General features: G+C 41.3%; 1 protein-coding gene across 9 annotated transcripts in view; it reads left to right on the top strand.

The window, feature by feature from the left end:
- Positions 1 to 16,831, top strand: part of UIMC1 (ubiquitin interaction motif containing 1) — a 99,581-nt gene that overhangs the window by 49,724 nt on the left and 33,026 nt on the right. For all 9 annotated transcript variants that reach the window (XM_033180051.1, XM_033180052.1, XM_033180059.1 and 6 more), the window contains 2 exons: positions 2,247 to 2,350; positions 10,321 to 10,474. In XM_033180051.1, coding sequence (XP_033035942.1) covers positions 2,247 to 2,350; positions 10,321 to 10,474 — 258 coding nt within the window. The remainder of the gene's footprint in view (positions 1 to 2,246; positions 2,351 to 10,320; positions 10,475 to 16,831) is intronic.

Below are 16,831 nucleotides of genomic sequence, written 5' to 3' on the forward strand. Positions count from 1 at the left end.
ACAGTATCTTTTTAGTGTTACTCACTTAGTTGAAGAAGCAGGATTATAGCCTTATGCCCACATTTTGCATACTTCTAGCATTGCTTATTTCTGAGAAGCTAATGCCCTCTTAGTTGGACATTTCAGCCATTCACAGAAAGCGTAATTGAAGACTTTTTGTTATTGCAGTAATCTAAGCAGTGAATGGTTCTTATTTTTAAATATAATGAATGTCTTTTTGAAAATACCTTTAGGGAAAGTTGACAGAGAGGATTTTGAAGTTTATGTGCTGTAAGCCTTTTTCCAGTAAGGTGGGGTGTGTGTGTGTGTGTGTGTGTGTGTCCAGTTTTCAAAAAAATTGGTGATGTATTAAAATATAGTTAATTCTGGAAATGTATTTAATCCTTTCTTAAAGATTCAGAAGATACATTAGAAACTTGCAGATACTCTATTTGCCTAACACTGGCCATTTACTGCATTTGTGAGGCACAAAAGTGCCAGTTAGAGGTACAGCAGGTATAGTGTCAGATAACAGAGAACTTACTGGATTTGCATTCTGAGATAAATTTCTGGGTTTAGTTTGGGTTCCTGTAATAAAATATTCTAGACTGAGTGGGTTATAAGCAACATAAATTTATTTCTCACAGTTCTGGGGGCTGGAGAGTCCAAGATCAAGGAGTTGGCAGATTCAGTGTCTGGTGAGAGCCATAGATAGCAGCTTCCTGCTGTGTCCTCACATGGTGGAAAGAGGGTGAGAACTCTCTGGAGTCCCTTAATAAGGGCATTAATCCCATTCTTTTGAGGGAAGGCCCTGTGCTCATGACCTGATTACCTTCCAAAGCTCCCATTTCCTAATATTATCTATCACATTAGGGGTTGGGATTTCAACATATGAAGTTGGGGAGGTACACAAACATTCAGTCTGTAACTATCTTTTCCAGATACATTGGTGGTTTTGAAAGATAATTACAATTTTTTTTTGTTGTTATATTAAGTAATACGTGTCTACAGCAGAAGTTGGCAAACTTTTTTTTTTTTAAGACAGGGTCTCAGTCTGTAACTCAGGCTGGAGTGCAGTGGTATGTTCATAGCTCATTACAACCTTGAACTCCTGGCCTCAAGTGATTGTCCCGCCTCATCTTCCCAAAGCATTGGGATTACAGGCATGAACGACTGTGTTCAGCCAAACTTTTTAAAAATAAAAGACTAGATAGGAAATATTTTAGGCCCTATGGGCCATAGAGTCTGTTGAGACTATTTGGTTCTGGCATTTTAGTGCAAAAACAGCCATAGACAGTATATAGATGAATGAGCATGGCTGTGTTCTAATAAAACCTTACTTAGAAAAATAGGCAGCTGACAGGATTTGGCCCAAGAGCTGTATCTAGTTTTCTGGCCCCTGAACTAGACTACAAGGGACCCCATCTTACATTTTCATATTACTGGTAGCTAGTATAAAGCCTGGGACTTGATGTTCAATTAATATTTGTTGAATTAATAGATGCTGCTTAAAGAATATATTAAAGAAAGGCTCATCTTTGTCTGGAATATATGTTCTATTTCTGGTCCTAATTTCTGTTTTTGCTTATCATCTCTTTAACTTCAGCACTAAGATTGGCAGGTTCTTGTTTTCTGTCAAATCAATATACTTTAAAACTAGAATTACAGTGGAAATAAGCCAATCGATCAACTGATCAATGAATAAACAAATTGTGATATATCTATACAATGAAATGCTACTCAGCAGTAAAAAGTATGAACTATTGATATTATGTGACAACATGGGTCCATCTCAGACACATTATACTAAGTGAAAGAAGCTGGACGCAAAAGACCTGTGATTCTATATGACATTCTAGAAAAGACAAAATTATAGGAACATAAAGTCAGCTGGTCATTGTAAAGAGTTCATTGCAGTGACCGGAGTGGTAGGAGATTGACTGTAGAGGGGTACAGTGAACTTTTTGGAGTGTTGGAAATGTTTTGTATCTTGATTTTGGTAGAGATTACATGGTATAAATGGTAGTATATAAAGGGTATACATTTGTCAAAACACATTAACTTGTATACTGAAAATTTATGAATTCTGTTATTTGTAAATTATGCTTCAGTAAAGCTTTAAGAAGAAACAAACTAAATCTATTAATATATTGCCACCACAGTATTATCACATCCTAAACTTTAGGGGAAAATAGGCATGTTTGTTTTTTTTAACTACGAAAATGCAAAATGAAAATTAATGGGATTTTAACTTTTTTAAATTACAGAGACACAGCTAAGTTCCTCTGAAACTTTTGACCTTGAAAGAGAAGTCTCTCCAGGTAGCAGAGATATCTTGGATGGAGTCAGAATAATAATGACAGATAAGGAGGTGAATATTTTCCTGTTTTTTCTCAGTGGTTTCTTTCTGTTGGCAGTCCTCTCTCTGATGCAGTGTTGACATTGGCTGAAAATATTTAGGTGGCAGGGGTTTTAGTTTTGGGGGCACTTATGTCAGGGAGTTTTTTTGTTTGTTTGTTTGTTTTTTTTTTTTTTGAGACGGAGTCTCGCTCTGTTGCCAGGCTGGAGTGAGTGAAGTGGCACAATCTCCGCTCACTGCAAGGTCCGCCTCCCAGGTTCACGTCATTCTCCTGCCTCAGCCTCCCGAGTAGCTGGGACTACAGGCGCCCACCAGCACGCCTGGCTAATTTTTTTGTATTTATAGTAGAGACGGGGTTTCACAGTGTTCCCTAGGTTGGTCTCGATCTCCTGGCCTCATGATCCACCTGCCTCAGCCTCCCAAAGTGCTGGGATTACAGGCGTGAGCCACCATGCCTGACCTGGGAGAGATTTTTATAGTTAAGATTAGTTCAGCATTGTTTCTAAAAATAACAGTAGTTACCATTTCTTGAGTACTTTTGTATGCATTATTATTTCTATTAGAGATGGGGAAACAGGGGCTTAGGATGTTTAATTTGCTCTAAATCATGCTACTAATAATGATAGAAATAGAATTTGAACACGGGTTTGAGTCCAAAGTTCTAGGGCATTTTTTATTATGTACCAATAAGTAACAGAGACAAACGGTCTTGGAAAAAATTACTGTTTATATTATGATATATACATAACTTTCAGCCCTAATTTGATCAGAAATGCAAAGTCAAGATAGCTGTCTGATCTATTTGCGTCATTACCTTTCCTCACTTTACATATCTGGCAGTAACTATAAAACTGACTGATACAAAAGTTCATACTTCTGATTGAGATTCTCGGTGTGTATATTTTTCTTTTTCTTTTCTTTTTCTTTTTTCTCTTTTTTGGGATGGAGTTTCGCTCTGTTGTCCAGGCTAGAGTGCAGTGGCACAATCTCGGCTCACTGCAACCTCTGCCTCCCCGGTTCAAGTGGTTCTCCTGCCTGAGCCTCCCGAGTAGCTGGTATTATAGGCGCACGATGCCATGCTCAACTAATTTTTGTATATTTAGTAGAGAGGGTTTTGCCACATTGGCCAGGCTGGTATTGAACTCCTGACCTCAAGTGATCTGCCCACCTCAGCCTCCCAAAGTGCTGGGATTACAGGCGTGAGCCACCATGCTTGGTCCTTGGTGTGTATTTTTAGTGTTGAGTCTAACAAAACAGTTTAACTACCTGGAATTCCTTTAAAAATTTTAAAATCTTAAAAATCTGTTGCTGTCACGAGCAGCCTGAGAGCCAAATTCCTCAGTAGAAATAAAGATTATGGTTACATTGGTGTATACTTTCTTATCCTGTGCACCTTAAGAAAGGTTCCTTTTTGGCTGGGCGCAGTGGCTCATGCCTGTAATCCCAGCTCTTTGGGAGGCTGAGGCAGGTGGATCACAAGGGCAAGAGATTGAGACCATCCTGGCCAGCATGGTGAAACCCTGTCTCTACTGAAAATACAAAAATTAGCTGGGTGTGGTGGTGCGCACCTGTAGTCTCAGCTACTCAGGAGGCTGAGGCAGGAGAAAGGCTTGAACCCGGGAGTTGGAGGTTGCAGTGAGCCAAGATCGCGCCACTGCACTCCAGCCTGGCTATGGAGCAAGACTCCATCTCAAAAAAAAAAAAGAAAAGAAAGGTTCCTTTTTATACTCTGGGATTTTTGTTTGTTTGTTTGTTTCCTCCTTGAGACAAAGTCTTGCTCTTGTCTCCCAGGCTGGAGTGTGGTGGTACGATCTTGGCTCACCGCAGTCTCCGCCTCATGGGTTTAAGTGATTCTCGTGCCTCAGCCTCCAGAGTAGCTGGGATTACAGGTGCCCACCACCATGCCCAGCTAATTTTTGTATTTTAGTAGAGATGGGGTTTCACCATGTTGGCCAGGCTGGTCTCAAACTCCTGACCTCAGGTGATCCACCTGCCTAGGCCTCGCAAAGTGCTGGGATTACAGGCATGAGCCACCATGTCCAGCCTGGAATTTTTAAAAAACAGTTTTTACAGTAGAAGTTAGATCCTCTCCCTGGTCTCTGCACTGCAGGTAACTGGGTAAAAATTCTGCCTTCGTGAATCATGCACACTGCCTGGTTCTCTGGAACGTGATCTGTCACAATTGACAGACCAAGATTCCCTGATGCCAGTGGTGGTAGGAAAGACGATGACACTCCCTGCTGCAGAATGACTGAGGACAGATCCTGCTTGATAATGTCAAAATGGCCTCTGGATAGTTTTCTCAGAAAGAAACAGAATCTTCTAAATGGGAATGAGGGAACGGAGTATTATTACTATAGTCATCCTAACATACAGAAGAAGCCCTTAGTTAAGGCTGATTTCATACCCGTCCATGACTGCAAACCAGACTGTTATTCTTTGTTTGGGTCAAAGAGCATGAACCCTGTTTAGAATTTATGGTGAACATGTCTGTGCTACTACACATCAAATAGATGGAATCATGTAGCCTTTCTCCCATTGAATGTCCTCTTTTTGGTATTGCTGTTTGCTGAAGTCTGTGGATGTCCCTAAATAGTCTTAGAAGTTTTCATTAAAATAAGTTAGAGATTTGAAATCATGTACTAGTTACAAGTCACTTATTAGACAGAATGGAACACTTTATGTGCACAAAGATAGTATAGTATAAAGGGTGTGGACTCTTGCCATTGGGATCTATGTAGGTCATTTGTCCTAAAATTTCTTGTTTACTGGAAGGTGGTATGGTGTAGTACAAGTAGCTTGAGCATTGCAATTAGAAGACATGGCTTTAAATCCCAACTCCACCATGTTTTGAATGTTGTACAAATTAATCGTTTTATTCATTCACTAGGCAGCTATTTATAGTTTGTATACTTTGTGCCAGTCATTGCTTTAGACTCTTGGGATACAAAGATAAATAAGAAAAACAGTCCCTGCACTGAGGGTTCTGGTAAGGGAGGACACAGACATATACACAGATAATTATAATTATAATGTGGTCTGACAAAGGTAATGATAGATTCCTAGGGCATTAGGGAAGCACAGAAGAGAAATGCCTTCCTGAATTTCAGTTCTTCATATGTAAAATGGAGGCAGAATACCTATTTTACTAGGTTGCTTTTCAGGTGAAATTAGATAAAGAATGTAAAACACGTAGCAGAGATTTGTCACAAGTAGAAGTATCATGTGGAAAGTCATATTGTTTTACTGCTTTGTAATATATTACTGTTTATATTAGTTTACTAATGACAGAGAATTGCTCAATATTATTTGAGGTATTTGGAAATACCTGTGGCACAACTGTATGTAGTCCCTCTTGATTTCTGACAATAGTCAGCTATTGATTTCTGACAATAGTCAGGAAATAGTATTTTCTGAATATCTTGCCTGAGAGTCTCCCTCTGTTGGAGTCTTAAATATTCTCTTCTCAGAAGAGCTAACAGAAGTTATTCAGAGTCCTCCAGAGCTAGTTTAGTCAGTAAATTTTTAAGTAAACTATGTTAAGAGTTGTGTGGTAGGAAGGGGAAGATCCAGAACAAGGAGGTTTCTAAGCTACACATAATTGGGTAGGGGAGGGATGGAGAGTTTGGTGATTTGCAGGACATGCTTTTAGAGTGAGGTGTGTGTTTTTTTTTTTATGAAGTCTGAAGTTAAGGACCAACAACCTTTAAGATGTCAATATTCAGTATCTAAATACCTCTTTTAAAAAATAGTTGTGGCCAGGCGCGGTGGCTCACGCCTGTAATTCCAGCACTTTGGGAGGCCGAGGCGGGCAGATCACGAGGTCAGGAGATCGAGACCATCTTGGCTAACACGGTGAAACCCGTCTCTACTAAAAATGCAAAAAATTAGCCGGGCGCGGTGGCAAGCGCCTGTAATCCTAGCCACTGGGAGGCTGAGGCAGGAGAATGGCATGAACCCGGATCACACCACTGCACTCCTGCCTGGGTGACAGGGTGAGACTCCGTCTCAAAAAAAAAAAAAAAAAAAAAAAAAAGTTATATAATTTTTTTTTTTTGAGATGGAGTCTCGCTCTGTTGCCCGGGCTGGAGTGCAGTGGCCTGGTCTCGGCTCACTGCAAGCTCTGCCTCCCAGGTTCACGCCATTCTTCTGCCTCAGCGTCCAGAGTAGCTGGGACTACAGGCGCCCGCCACCACACCCGGCTAATTTTTTGTATTTTTAGTAGAGACGGGGTTTCACCATGTTAGCCAGGATGGTCTCCATCTCCTGACTTTGAGATCCACCTGCCTTGACCTCCCAAAGTGCTGGGATTACAGGTGCGAGCCACCGCGCCCAGCCGAAAAATAGTTCTATAATATTTTAAAAGAAGTAAAAGCAACTCTGCAAAGAAATCCCTGACTGCATGGTCCTAATAAAAGCTACTTTGCTTGCCTTTTTCCCCCTTGAGGTTCTTCCATAGTAGTTAATACTTAAATAGACTTTTTAAATGATGCTGGGAAGTATACCTTATTTTAACATTAAAACAAAACAAAAAAAACCCCTGAAGGTTAGGAAACCTTCAGGATTGCCTAAGAACAGTGGTTGTAAGTGGTCTCATATTCATAATAAGACAATAGACTAATCCCTCTTGAATACATTAATAGTTAAAGGTACATTCTCTGCATTGTATAGAGCTGTGATGAATACAAAGGAGTATAGTGCTCAATGTGAGCACCAGTGACACATTTGTGTCATACAACATTTATGTGCTTAGTGAACTTTAGAATGCCAAGTAACTGCTCATTCACCACTGACTTTAAGTAATTCAAGACTACTTGCAAATTTTAGGGTATATTGATCCCCTCTTACCCCCCTCCCATCCTTCTGCTCAAATAGCTTTGCTATTTTTCTTTTCTTTTTTGTTTTTTTTTGAGACTGGGTCTCCTTTGTTGCCCAGGCTGGAGTGCAGTGGTACGATCTCAGCTCACTGCAACCTCCGCCTCCTGGGTTCAGGCGATTTTCCTGCCTCAGCCACCTGAATAGCTGGGACTACAGACATGCACCACCACCCCTGGCTAATTTTTGTATTTTCAGTAGAGACAGGGTTTTGCCATGTTAGCCAGGCTGGTCTCAAACTCTTGACCTCAAGTGATCCATTCGGCTTGGCCTCCCAAAGTGCTGGGATTACAAGCGTGAGCCACCGCGCTTATTTTTTCTTTCTTTTTTTCTTTTCTTTTCTTTTCTTTTTATTTGGAGACAGAGTTTTGCTCTGTCACCCAGGCTGCAGTGCAGTGGTGCAATCTCGGCTCACTGCAGCCTCCGCATCCCGGGTTTAAGCGATTCTCCTGCTTCAGCCTCCTGAATAGCTGGGTGTACAGGTGTGCACCACCACGCCCAGCTAATTTTTGTATTTTCAGTAGAGATGGGGTTTCGCCATGTTGGCCAGGGTGGTCTTGAACTCCTGGCCTCATGTGATCTGCCCGCGTTGGCCTCCAAAGTGCTGGGATTACAGGTGTGAGCCACCGTGCCTGGCCAGCTTTGCAGTTTTTCAAGCTTTACAACTTTTCTGTTTAAGATTTATGAACAGAGGAACCTGGATTTGTGAGAAGCTTAGTGATTAAATCTGAAAAACATAGCACCTAGAACTTCCAGACCCACTTGACTTTCCCCACTTTCTGGAGAAGAAGAATAAATAGATCCTTGCAGAATCTGCTTCCAGAAACAAGGTGGAATGGAAGGGAGGTTTTTTGTTTCTGCCACAACATGAGAGAATGGAATTACTGAAGGTTTTGATGCCAAGTGGGTCTAGGTTTGAGCCTGGATAGTTCACTTACTAACTTTGTGACCAGCAGGTTACTTTGCTTTCCCAAGCCTCAGTTTCCCCTTCTGTAATAGCAGAGTTAGTGATACTTCTGTCCAGTGGCTTGTTGGGAGGGATGAATGTGAAAAATGACTGGTGGAGCCTGCATAGTGTAAGAACTCAACCACTGTTAGTTCCTTTCTCATCTTTTAGGTTTTACGCCTTTAGAGTATGTTTTTTAACAAAAGGCAGGTAGTGTTGAAAACAGGAGATTTTCTGGCAGTTTGACTTGGTATTTAGATGGCCTGTTTTCCTCTCTGCTAGTTCACACTTGTAAGCATTAGGTTTTAGAGATAGCCCCAACTCCTGACCCCAAAAGACCCAATTGACTCAAGTCCAATTTTCTATGCATTGAAGTTTTGGTCGTGTTTTGTTCTTGTATCAGAAGATATTTTATTTGTTTTCCCCATGTAATAAGGTGTAATGACAGCCCAGGTGTCCCTTGCTTTAAATGTAAGCAGTAGCTATGCAGGACATTTTCACATTGATTGGATAGGACATGCTGTCCTTTGAAGCAAGTGTTAGGCAGTAGTGCTGCAGTGCTCACGCACACTGTTGAATTAATCACTGCAGAGTTCTTGGCTCTGATCAACCTGTGCAGGTAAAATAAAACTGCCTTTAAGAGACACCAGCAACTGTAGGAGAAATGATGACTACAAAACAGAGAAGAATAAGAGAGATAGGTTTAAGAGTGGCTTTGGCAGAATTGATTGTTTTAACTAATGACTTCTTTGGTGCTTCTTAAGTATATAGATCTTAGTTTCCTCTTTCTTTTTTTTTTTTTTTTTTGAGATGGAGTCTCGCACTGTCGCCCAGGCTGGATGCAGTGGCGCGATCTCTGCTCACTGCAAGCTCTGCCTCCGGGTTCACACCATTCTCCTGCCTCAGTCTCCTGAGTAGCTGAGACTACAGGCGCCCGCCACCATGCCTGGCTAATTTTTTGTATTTTTAGTAGAGTTGGGGTTTCATCGCTTTAGCCAGGATGGTCTTGATCTTCTGACCTCATAATCCATCCGCCACTGCCTCCCAAAGTGCTGGGATTACAGGCGTGAGCCACTGCACTGGCCTTAGTTTCCTTTTTCTTTTTCTTTTTTTTTTTTTTTTTTTGAGACAGAGTCTCGCTCTGCCGCCCAGGCTGGAGTGCAGTGGCCGTATCTCAGCTCACTGCAAGCTCCGCTTCCTGGGTTCACGCCATTCTCCTGCCTCAGCCTCCCGAGTAGCTGGGACTACAGGCGCCCGCCACGTCGCCCGGCTAGTTTTTTGTATTTTTAGTAGAGACAGGGTTTCACCATGTTAGCCAGGATGGTCTTGATCTCCTGACCTCGTGATCCGCCCGTCTCGGCCTCCCAAAGTGCTGGGATTACAGGCTTGAGCCACCGTGCCCGGCCTAGTTTCCTCTTTCAATCCAGAAAGTCACAAATAAAACTCAGGTCTTAGGTCTTATGGGTCTAAGTACAGACTTACGTTCTTAACTTAAATCCTAGTTATGCTGTTTTTGGCTTAGAGCTCTTTTGTTTGGTAACTCCTTATGTCTTAAAGTCACTTACAGTAATAACGGTCCTTTTGTGAAATTGAAAATGTGTCCTTAAGGTGCTGTTGATATGCAAAATGTGAAACCCAGCAGACACAGCACACTGATGCAGTGAGGATTGTGCCTTACAATGTGGTAGAGATCAGTGCCCTCAAGTTTTTGAGCCAGATACTAGTCCTTCATTTGAATCTCGGCTCTCCCGCTTACTTGTTCTGTGACTTTGCAAATTGCTTTACTGTTTTACACAAGTACTTTTCTCATGTGTAAAAAAAGAGTGTGCTAATAACTTTGTAAGATTAAATGAGTAATACATATAGAGTGTTTAATACATAGTTGACAGTATAAGTATACTTATATATAAACAATATATAAACTTACATATAAATGAGTAATACATATAGAGTATTTAATACATAGTTGGCAGTATAAGGAACTGAATAAGTATTAACTCTATCAGTAGTATCTCTCAGTCTTTACTCTTTGATAAGTAAAATTTGATAAGCTGTTGTCTCTTTGAAAGTAAGTGAAATATGGGGTGGAGTCTCTTGCACTTCTTTGGGGGGAAAGATATGAACTAAAGCTGTTATAATTGCTGTTTGTCATGTTCTTCAGGTTGGTAACAAGGAAGATGCTGAGAAGGAAGTAGCTATTTCTACCTTCTCATCCAGTAACCAGGTATCCTGCCCGCTATGTAACCAGAGCTTTCCACCCACAAAGATTGAACGACATGCCATGTACTGCAATGGTCTGATGGGAGAAAATACAGGTAAAGACCCACTGGGACAGCCAAACTCTTACTTTTTTGTGTAGTGGTTTTATAATCCTATACAGTACAATGCCGGGAAAAAACAGATAGCTATTCTTCAAAGTTAGAGTTGTTATTGGTTTGGGGTTTTTTCTATCTAGTTATTTTTCTAGTACTTTTATGTTCATCATTACTTCTAGCAGGTATTTTGTCTTGTTACACATACCTCAGGAGAAGGAGAAGGGAAAAGTTTTTCATTTTTAAGTTTTTGTTTGTTTGTTTGTTTGTTCTTTTTTTGTTTGTTTTTTTGAGACAGTGTCTCTCTCTGTCACCCAGGCTAGATTGCAGTGGCATGATCTTGGCTTTCTGCAGCCTCCACCTCCCAGGGTAAATGATTCTCTTGCCTTAGCCTCCCAAGTAGCTGGGATTACAGGCTTGCGCCACCATACCTGGCTAATTTTTTTTGTACTTTTTTTTCCAGTAGAGGCGGGATTTCGCCATGTTGGCCAGGCTGCTGTCGAACTCGTGACCTGAAGTGATCCTCCTGCCTTGGCCTCCCAAAGTGCTGGGATTACAGGTGTGAGCCACTGCACCTGGCCCATCTTTTAACGTATTAACTTACTATTTTACATAGGTAGGCTAAAAATCAGTGCAGTGCAATGGACCTTGCACTTCAACTTATGTATTCAAATACTGAGATTCCTATGGAATTTGAACTAAGTTCTAGAGTTGCCCATTTTTCATTCAAAATAAATCCCTTGTAGGTTTTTTTCCTCTTTTTATAGTGTGTTTTAATAGAAATTCTACCTAGAGACAGCAGCTGAAAAATACCGCTAATTTACATTCATGTCCTACATATCTCTGCTGAATTATCCAGGAGCTGTTGGTTTAATCTCTTGAGTGTACCAAAGGCCGGGTGCGGTGGTTCATGCCTGTAATCCCCAACACTTTGGGAGACTGAGGCGGGTGGGTCACCTGAGGTCAGAAGTTCGAGACTGGCCTGGCCAACGTGGTGAAACCCTGTCTCTACTAAAAATACAAAAAATTAGCCAGGCGTGGGGGAGGGCTCCTGTGATCCCAGCTACTCAGAAGGCTGAGGCAGGAGAATTGTTTGAACCCAGGAGGCAGAGGTTGCAATGAGCCGAGATCGTGCCATTGCACTCCAGCCTGGGCAACAAGAGTGATACTTCGTCTCAAAAAAAAAAAAAAAAGATCTGTACCAAAATCCCTAGTTTTCAGACAGCATAAGACATTGATGAAGAAAATCTTGTTAATCATAGCCCTTGAAATACCACCTCTGATTTGGCCTTTCTGTTTATGATTTTAAAGTCTAAATATAGTCACGTCAGCACAGCTCTCTGTGGTCTAACATGCTGAATGTAAACCTAGGTAACTGGAAGTGTTGTAGTGTTCTTCTCAATGCTACTTGATTCCTGTAACTTAGATGTATTTAAATGTGACATTGTATAATTGTGAAGTGTTTTTTTTTTTTTTTTTTTTTTTTTTTTTTGAGACGGAGTCTCGCTCTGTCGCCAGGGCTGGAGTGCAGTGGCCGGATCTCAGCTCACTGCAAGCTCCGCCTCCCGGGTTCACGCCATTCTCCTGCCTCAGCCTCCCGAGTAGCTGGGACTACAGGCGCCCGCCACCTCGCCCGGCTAGTTTTTTGTATTTTTTTAGTAGAGACGGGGTTTCACAGTGTTAGCCAGGATGGTCTCGATCTCCTGACCTCGTGATCCGCCCGTCTCGGCCTCCCAAAGTGCTGGGATTACAGGCTTGAGCCACCGCGCCCGGCCTGTGAAGTGTTTTTTAAATTAAGGTTGCCAGAGAGGCAAGGCACATGTTATTTACTTTTCTTAAAATAATATACTTTGTAGTTACTAAATAAGGAAGTACATAAACACTTAATTTGCTGATTTTTCTGATTATAAAGTAGTACATGTTCATTGTAATAATAATGGCTTACATTTATTGAATACTTAAAATTAGGCACTATTTACATAAATGGGACCATGCTCTATATAGCTCTCTCTTTCTGCAACTTGTCATTTTTATTTAGCAGTAAATTTAGCTCTTTCCATGTACAGATAAATTTTTGACATAGTTGAGGTTTGACTGTATATAAAATTTTATATTCTGCTTTTTCTATTTATAGCATAAATATTTCATCATGTCACAGTTATTTATAAAAATATTTTTAATGCCTACATAATATTTGGTAATCTGGATTGCTTTCATTTACTTAATTATACATATTTGAAATGCTTCAAGTTACTGTGTTATAATCACACGGTACTGAGCCTCTTAGCCTAAAATTGTCACTGTATTTTGGGATTATTTCCCAAGGATATGTTCCCATATAGGGTGGTAGTAAGAAAAGATAGGCCCTGGAAGGCCAGTCAGTTTGAGCTTGAGTCCCACCTCTGTTACTGACTTACTAATGTGTGACCCTGTGCTAATTTCCAAGCTTCCATTTATGCATCTGTGAAATAATAATAATTACCTTGTTCAGATTTTGTGAGGTTAAATGAGATACTTTAAGGAGAGTACTTAACACAGTACCTAGCGCATAGTAAGTACGTAAGAACTATTAGCTGTTGTTAATATTCCCAGTAGTGAAATTACTGTCAGAGATTTTTTTTAAGGGTCTCTATGCATAGCATTGTAGTCCCTAAAAACAGTGAAAGTTGAGGACCTGAATCTGGCCATCAACCACTTTTAGTGGGACAGCACTGAAGGATTGGAATCTAGATGCAGTTTTAATTTGACAAAGCTCTTTAGTCTGATTTTTTTTTTTTTTTTTTTTTTTTTTTGCTGAGTATTCAAGTGACTAAAAGAATTCTGGGACTGAGCATTTCAAAGGAAAGAGACTATCATGTCTGTCTTACTAAGCACTTACACAGCTGGTATTGGGTATCTGAGTCAATGACTTACTCAACACAACATCAAGGTCCAGAAATAAATGAGTCTGAGAAACTGAATGCCCTGTTGAGCTCTAGGAATAGATGATCTCCTTCAGGTCAGAATGATCAGGTAAGGAGTAGTATAGGATAGCTTCTACTAACATCTCCCATACTGAATTCCACTAGTTGGTGCTAAAATAGGAAGCTTTGGCATTCATAACTGTCAGATATCTTTTAATTACAAGATAATTGCTGTTAAGCCTGTTCTTCCTTACTGGAGTGTGGTGAGAGAACTCAAACTCACATCCCCAAATCCTTGCGGTTGGAATTGATTCAGGCTTGTTCCTGAATTTTCTCAAACTAATTTTCAGACTTACGCTACTAGAACCAGGCCATTTAGGTGGGCAAAGTAGACTGAGTCTTATCATCATCATCATCCATTCAGGGAGGACATTTCAGGTTCTCCTTGTTCTGTTGGGTCCAGGATCAGTGACCCCGTCTAATGCTGTTCGGTTGGATTTACACTCTGGGTATTGCGGACTTTCAGACATGATAGATGTAAATATGATTTTTGATACAATAGAAAGTCCCTAATTCTTGGCATCATGTGTCTTTATAGCTTTGATGCGAATACCCCAGACCTCCATGTGAAGATGTCTGCTATATCCTGAATGACAGGCACACTTTCTTTTTCGTAGGGAAATTTGTATAAAACTAGTTTAGAAGACAAATCTAGAATGTAGTCATGTGTTGCTCAGTGATAGGGATGTGTTCTGAGAAATGTGTCATTAAGTGATTTTGTTGTGCAAATATCATAGAGTGAGTGTACTTACACAAACCTTGATGGTGTAGTCTACTACACACCTAGGCTATAAGGTATAGCCTGTTATCTTGGGCTACAAACCTGTACAGTGTGTTACTGTACTGAACACTAGTCACTTGTAACACAATGGTATTTGTGTATCTAAACACATCTAAACACAGAAAAGGTATAGTAAAAATATGGTATTATAATTTTGTGGCACCACCATCATATAGATGGTCCGCATTGTTGGCTGAAATGTCATTTTGTGGCGCATGACTGTACTATATCCTTCTTTTCAATGCCAATGTGTCTATCTAGAGCCAGAAGTTTGATTCTTTTTTATCACCTATTCATATTTACCTTTAATTCATCCAGATATTTGGAGCTGTTTTTTTTTTTTTTTTTTTTTTTTTGAGACAGGGTCTCACTCTGTCACCCAGGCTGGATTACAGTGGTGAGATTATGGCTTACTACAACCTCTGCCTTCTGGGCTCCAGCAATTCTCCAACCTCAGCTTCATGAGTAGCTGGGACTCTGGGCACACAACCATCCCACCTGGCTAGATTTTTATATCTTCTTTGGTAGAGACGAAGTCGCACCATGTTGCCCAGGCTGGTCTTGAACTCCTGGGCTCAAACAGACATCCCGCCTTGGGCTCCTAAAGTGCTGGGATTACAGACGTGAGCCATCCTTGCCTGGCATGACTTTTTTTTTTAAATGGTGCTAGGCCTTATGAAGCTTACTAAAGAAGTTTTAAGGTTTCTGCCTTCAAGGAGCTTGCATTATCAATGGTGAAATAAGCATTTCCCCAATAAATTAATTACAAGATGACACAAGTGAATAATTGTGTACCCAAGTAAATGTCCCTGACAATGGGAGAGAGGAGAGCTGCAGTGAATAAGGATGAGTTCCCAGAAAGAGTGGGCTTAGCCTTGGCTTTGCAGGCTGGTTAGGTCTGGATAAACCCATAGCAAGGTAGAGGGCCCTTTGCCCTCCTGTGGGTTTAGATAAGAAGTAAGGGAAATGGCCAGTAAACAATAGCTTCGTGTTAATCTTCCTAAGAGAGCTCTCTGTTGATTTTTCAGGCCCTATGAGAGGGAGTAGGGTGACCTCACTGGAACCATTCCACTCTCTGCATGTTCCTCTACTTTTCTGGGAACACAGCTTGGGGGTGTAGGTGGGTTGGGGAAGTAGAGGAATTATGCAGAGCACCTGCTAGTGTACTTGGTGTACAATAGGTACTCAGTACGTTTGATCTCTTTTCTTGGTTACCCCACCAGCTTGTCTGCCCCATCTTCCTTGCCAGAGACAGAAGTTAGTGATTGTGCTGGTTCTTCTTAGCTTTATATGACTGGATACAGAGGCCAGGCTCCCAACCTAGTTTTTAAATCTTTTGTAAAAGGAAGCTTTTTTTTTTTTTTTTTTTTTTTTTTACTGTGGAAGGAAAGGAGTAATTTCCACCCCCCTTTTTTTTGAGACAGGGTCTTACTCTGTAGCCCAGGCTGGAGTACAGTGGTGGAATCATGGCTCACTGCATCCTCGACCTCCCAGGCTCAAGTGATCCTTCTGCCTCAACCTCCCAAGTAGCTGGGACCACAGGTGCATGCTACCACACCTGGCTAATTTTTTAGTTTTTGTAGAGATGGAGTCTTTTTATGCTGCTTAGGCTGATCTTGAACTCCTAGGCTCAATTGATTCTCCTGCTTTGGCCTCTCAAAGTGCTGGGATTATAGGCCTAAGCCACCATGCCTGGCAAGTTACTTTTCTTGAAGACACGGAAGCCAGGCTGGGAGACCATTAGGCCAATGCCTAAGGGGTGGAATAAGAGAGGACTTAACCTTCCAGTATTAAGTATCTAGCTTTTCACTCCTTTCTGTCTTCCCCTGAAGGGGATCCTAGATGTGCTTGGTTTGACTGTGTAAAAGAAATAGCAATTAGAATCATTTACATAAAGTGTCTACTATTTATCTATTTATGCCTACTTACCGTGCAGCACAATAACATTTATGCATATCATTAAATATATGTCTGACTAATTTGGCTGTAAGTTTTGATTTTTTTTTTTTTTTTTTTTGAGACGGAGTCTCGTTCTGTCGCCCAGGCTGGAGTGCAGTGGCTGGATCTCAGCTCACTGCAAACTCTGCCTCCTGGGTTCACGCCATTCTCCTGCCTCAGCCTCCCGAGTAGCTGGGACCACAGGCGCCCGCCACCTCGTCCAGCTAGTTTTTTTGTATTTTTTAGTAGAGACGGGGTTTCACCGTGTTAGCCAGGATGGTCTCGATCTCCTGGCCTCGTGATCCGCCCGTCTCGGCCTCCCAAAGTGCTGGGATTACAGGCTTGAGCCACCGCGCCCGGCAAGTTTTGATTATAATACTACACGCTGGTTAAGTTGGCTCGGTCTACTCAGTTTTTTGCTCAATGACGTTGTTTATTCAGAACTTTGAAAAATTAGAGGGGATGCTTTTTTTTTTTTTTTTTTGAGACGGAGTCTCTCTCTGTCGCCCAGGCTGGAGTGCAGTGGCACGATCTCGGCTTCTGCAAGCTCTGCCTTCCAGGTTCACTCCATTCTTCTGCCTGAGCCTCCCAAGTAGCTGGGATTACATGCGCCTGCTGCCATCCTCGGCTAATTTTTATATTTTTAGTAGAGACGGGGTTTCACGGTGTTAGCCAGGA

The sequence above is a fragment of the Trachypithecus francoisi genome, unplaced genomic scaffold (genome assembly GCF_009764315.1).
Source record: "Trachypithecus francoisi isolate TF-2019V2 unplaced genomic scaffold, Tfra_2.0 Lachesis_group2, whole genome shotgun sequence".
NCBI lineage: Eukaryota > Metazoa > Chordata > Mammalia > Primates > Cercopithecidae > Trachypithecus > Trachypithecus francoisi.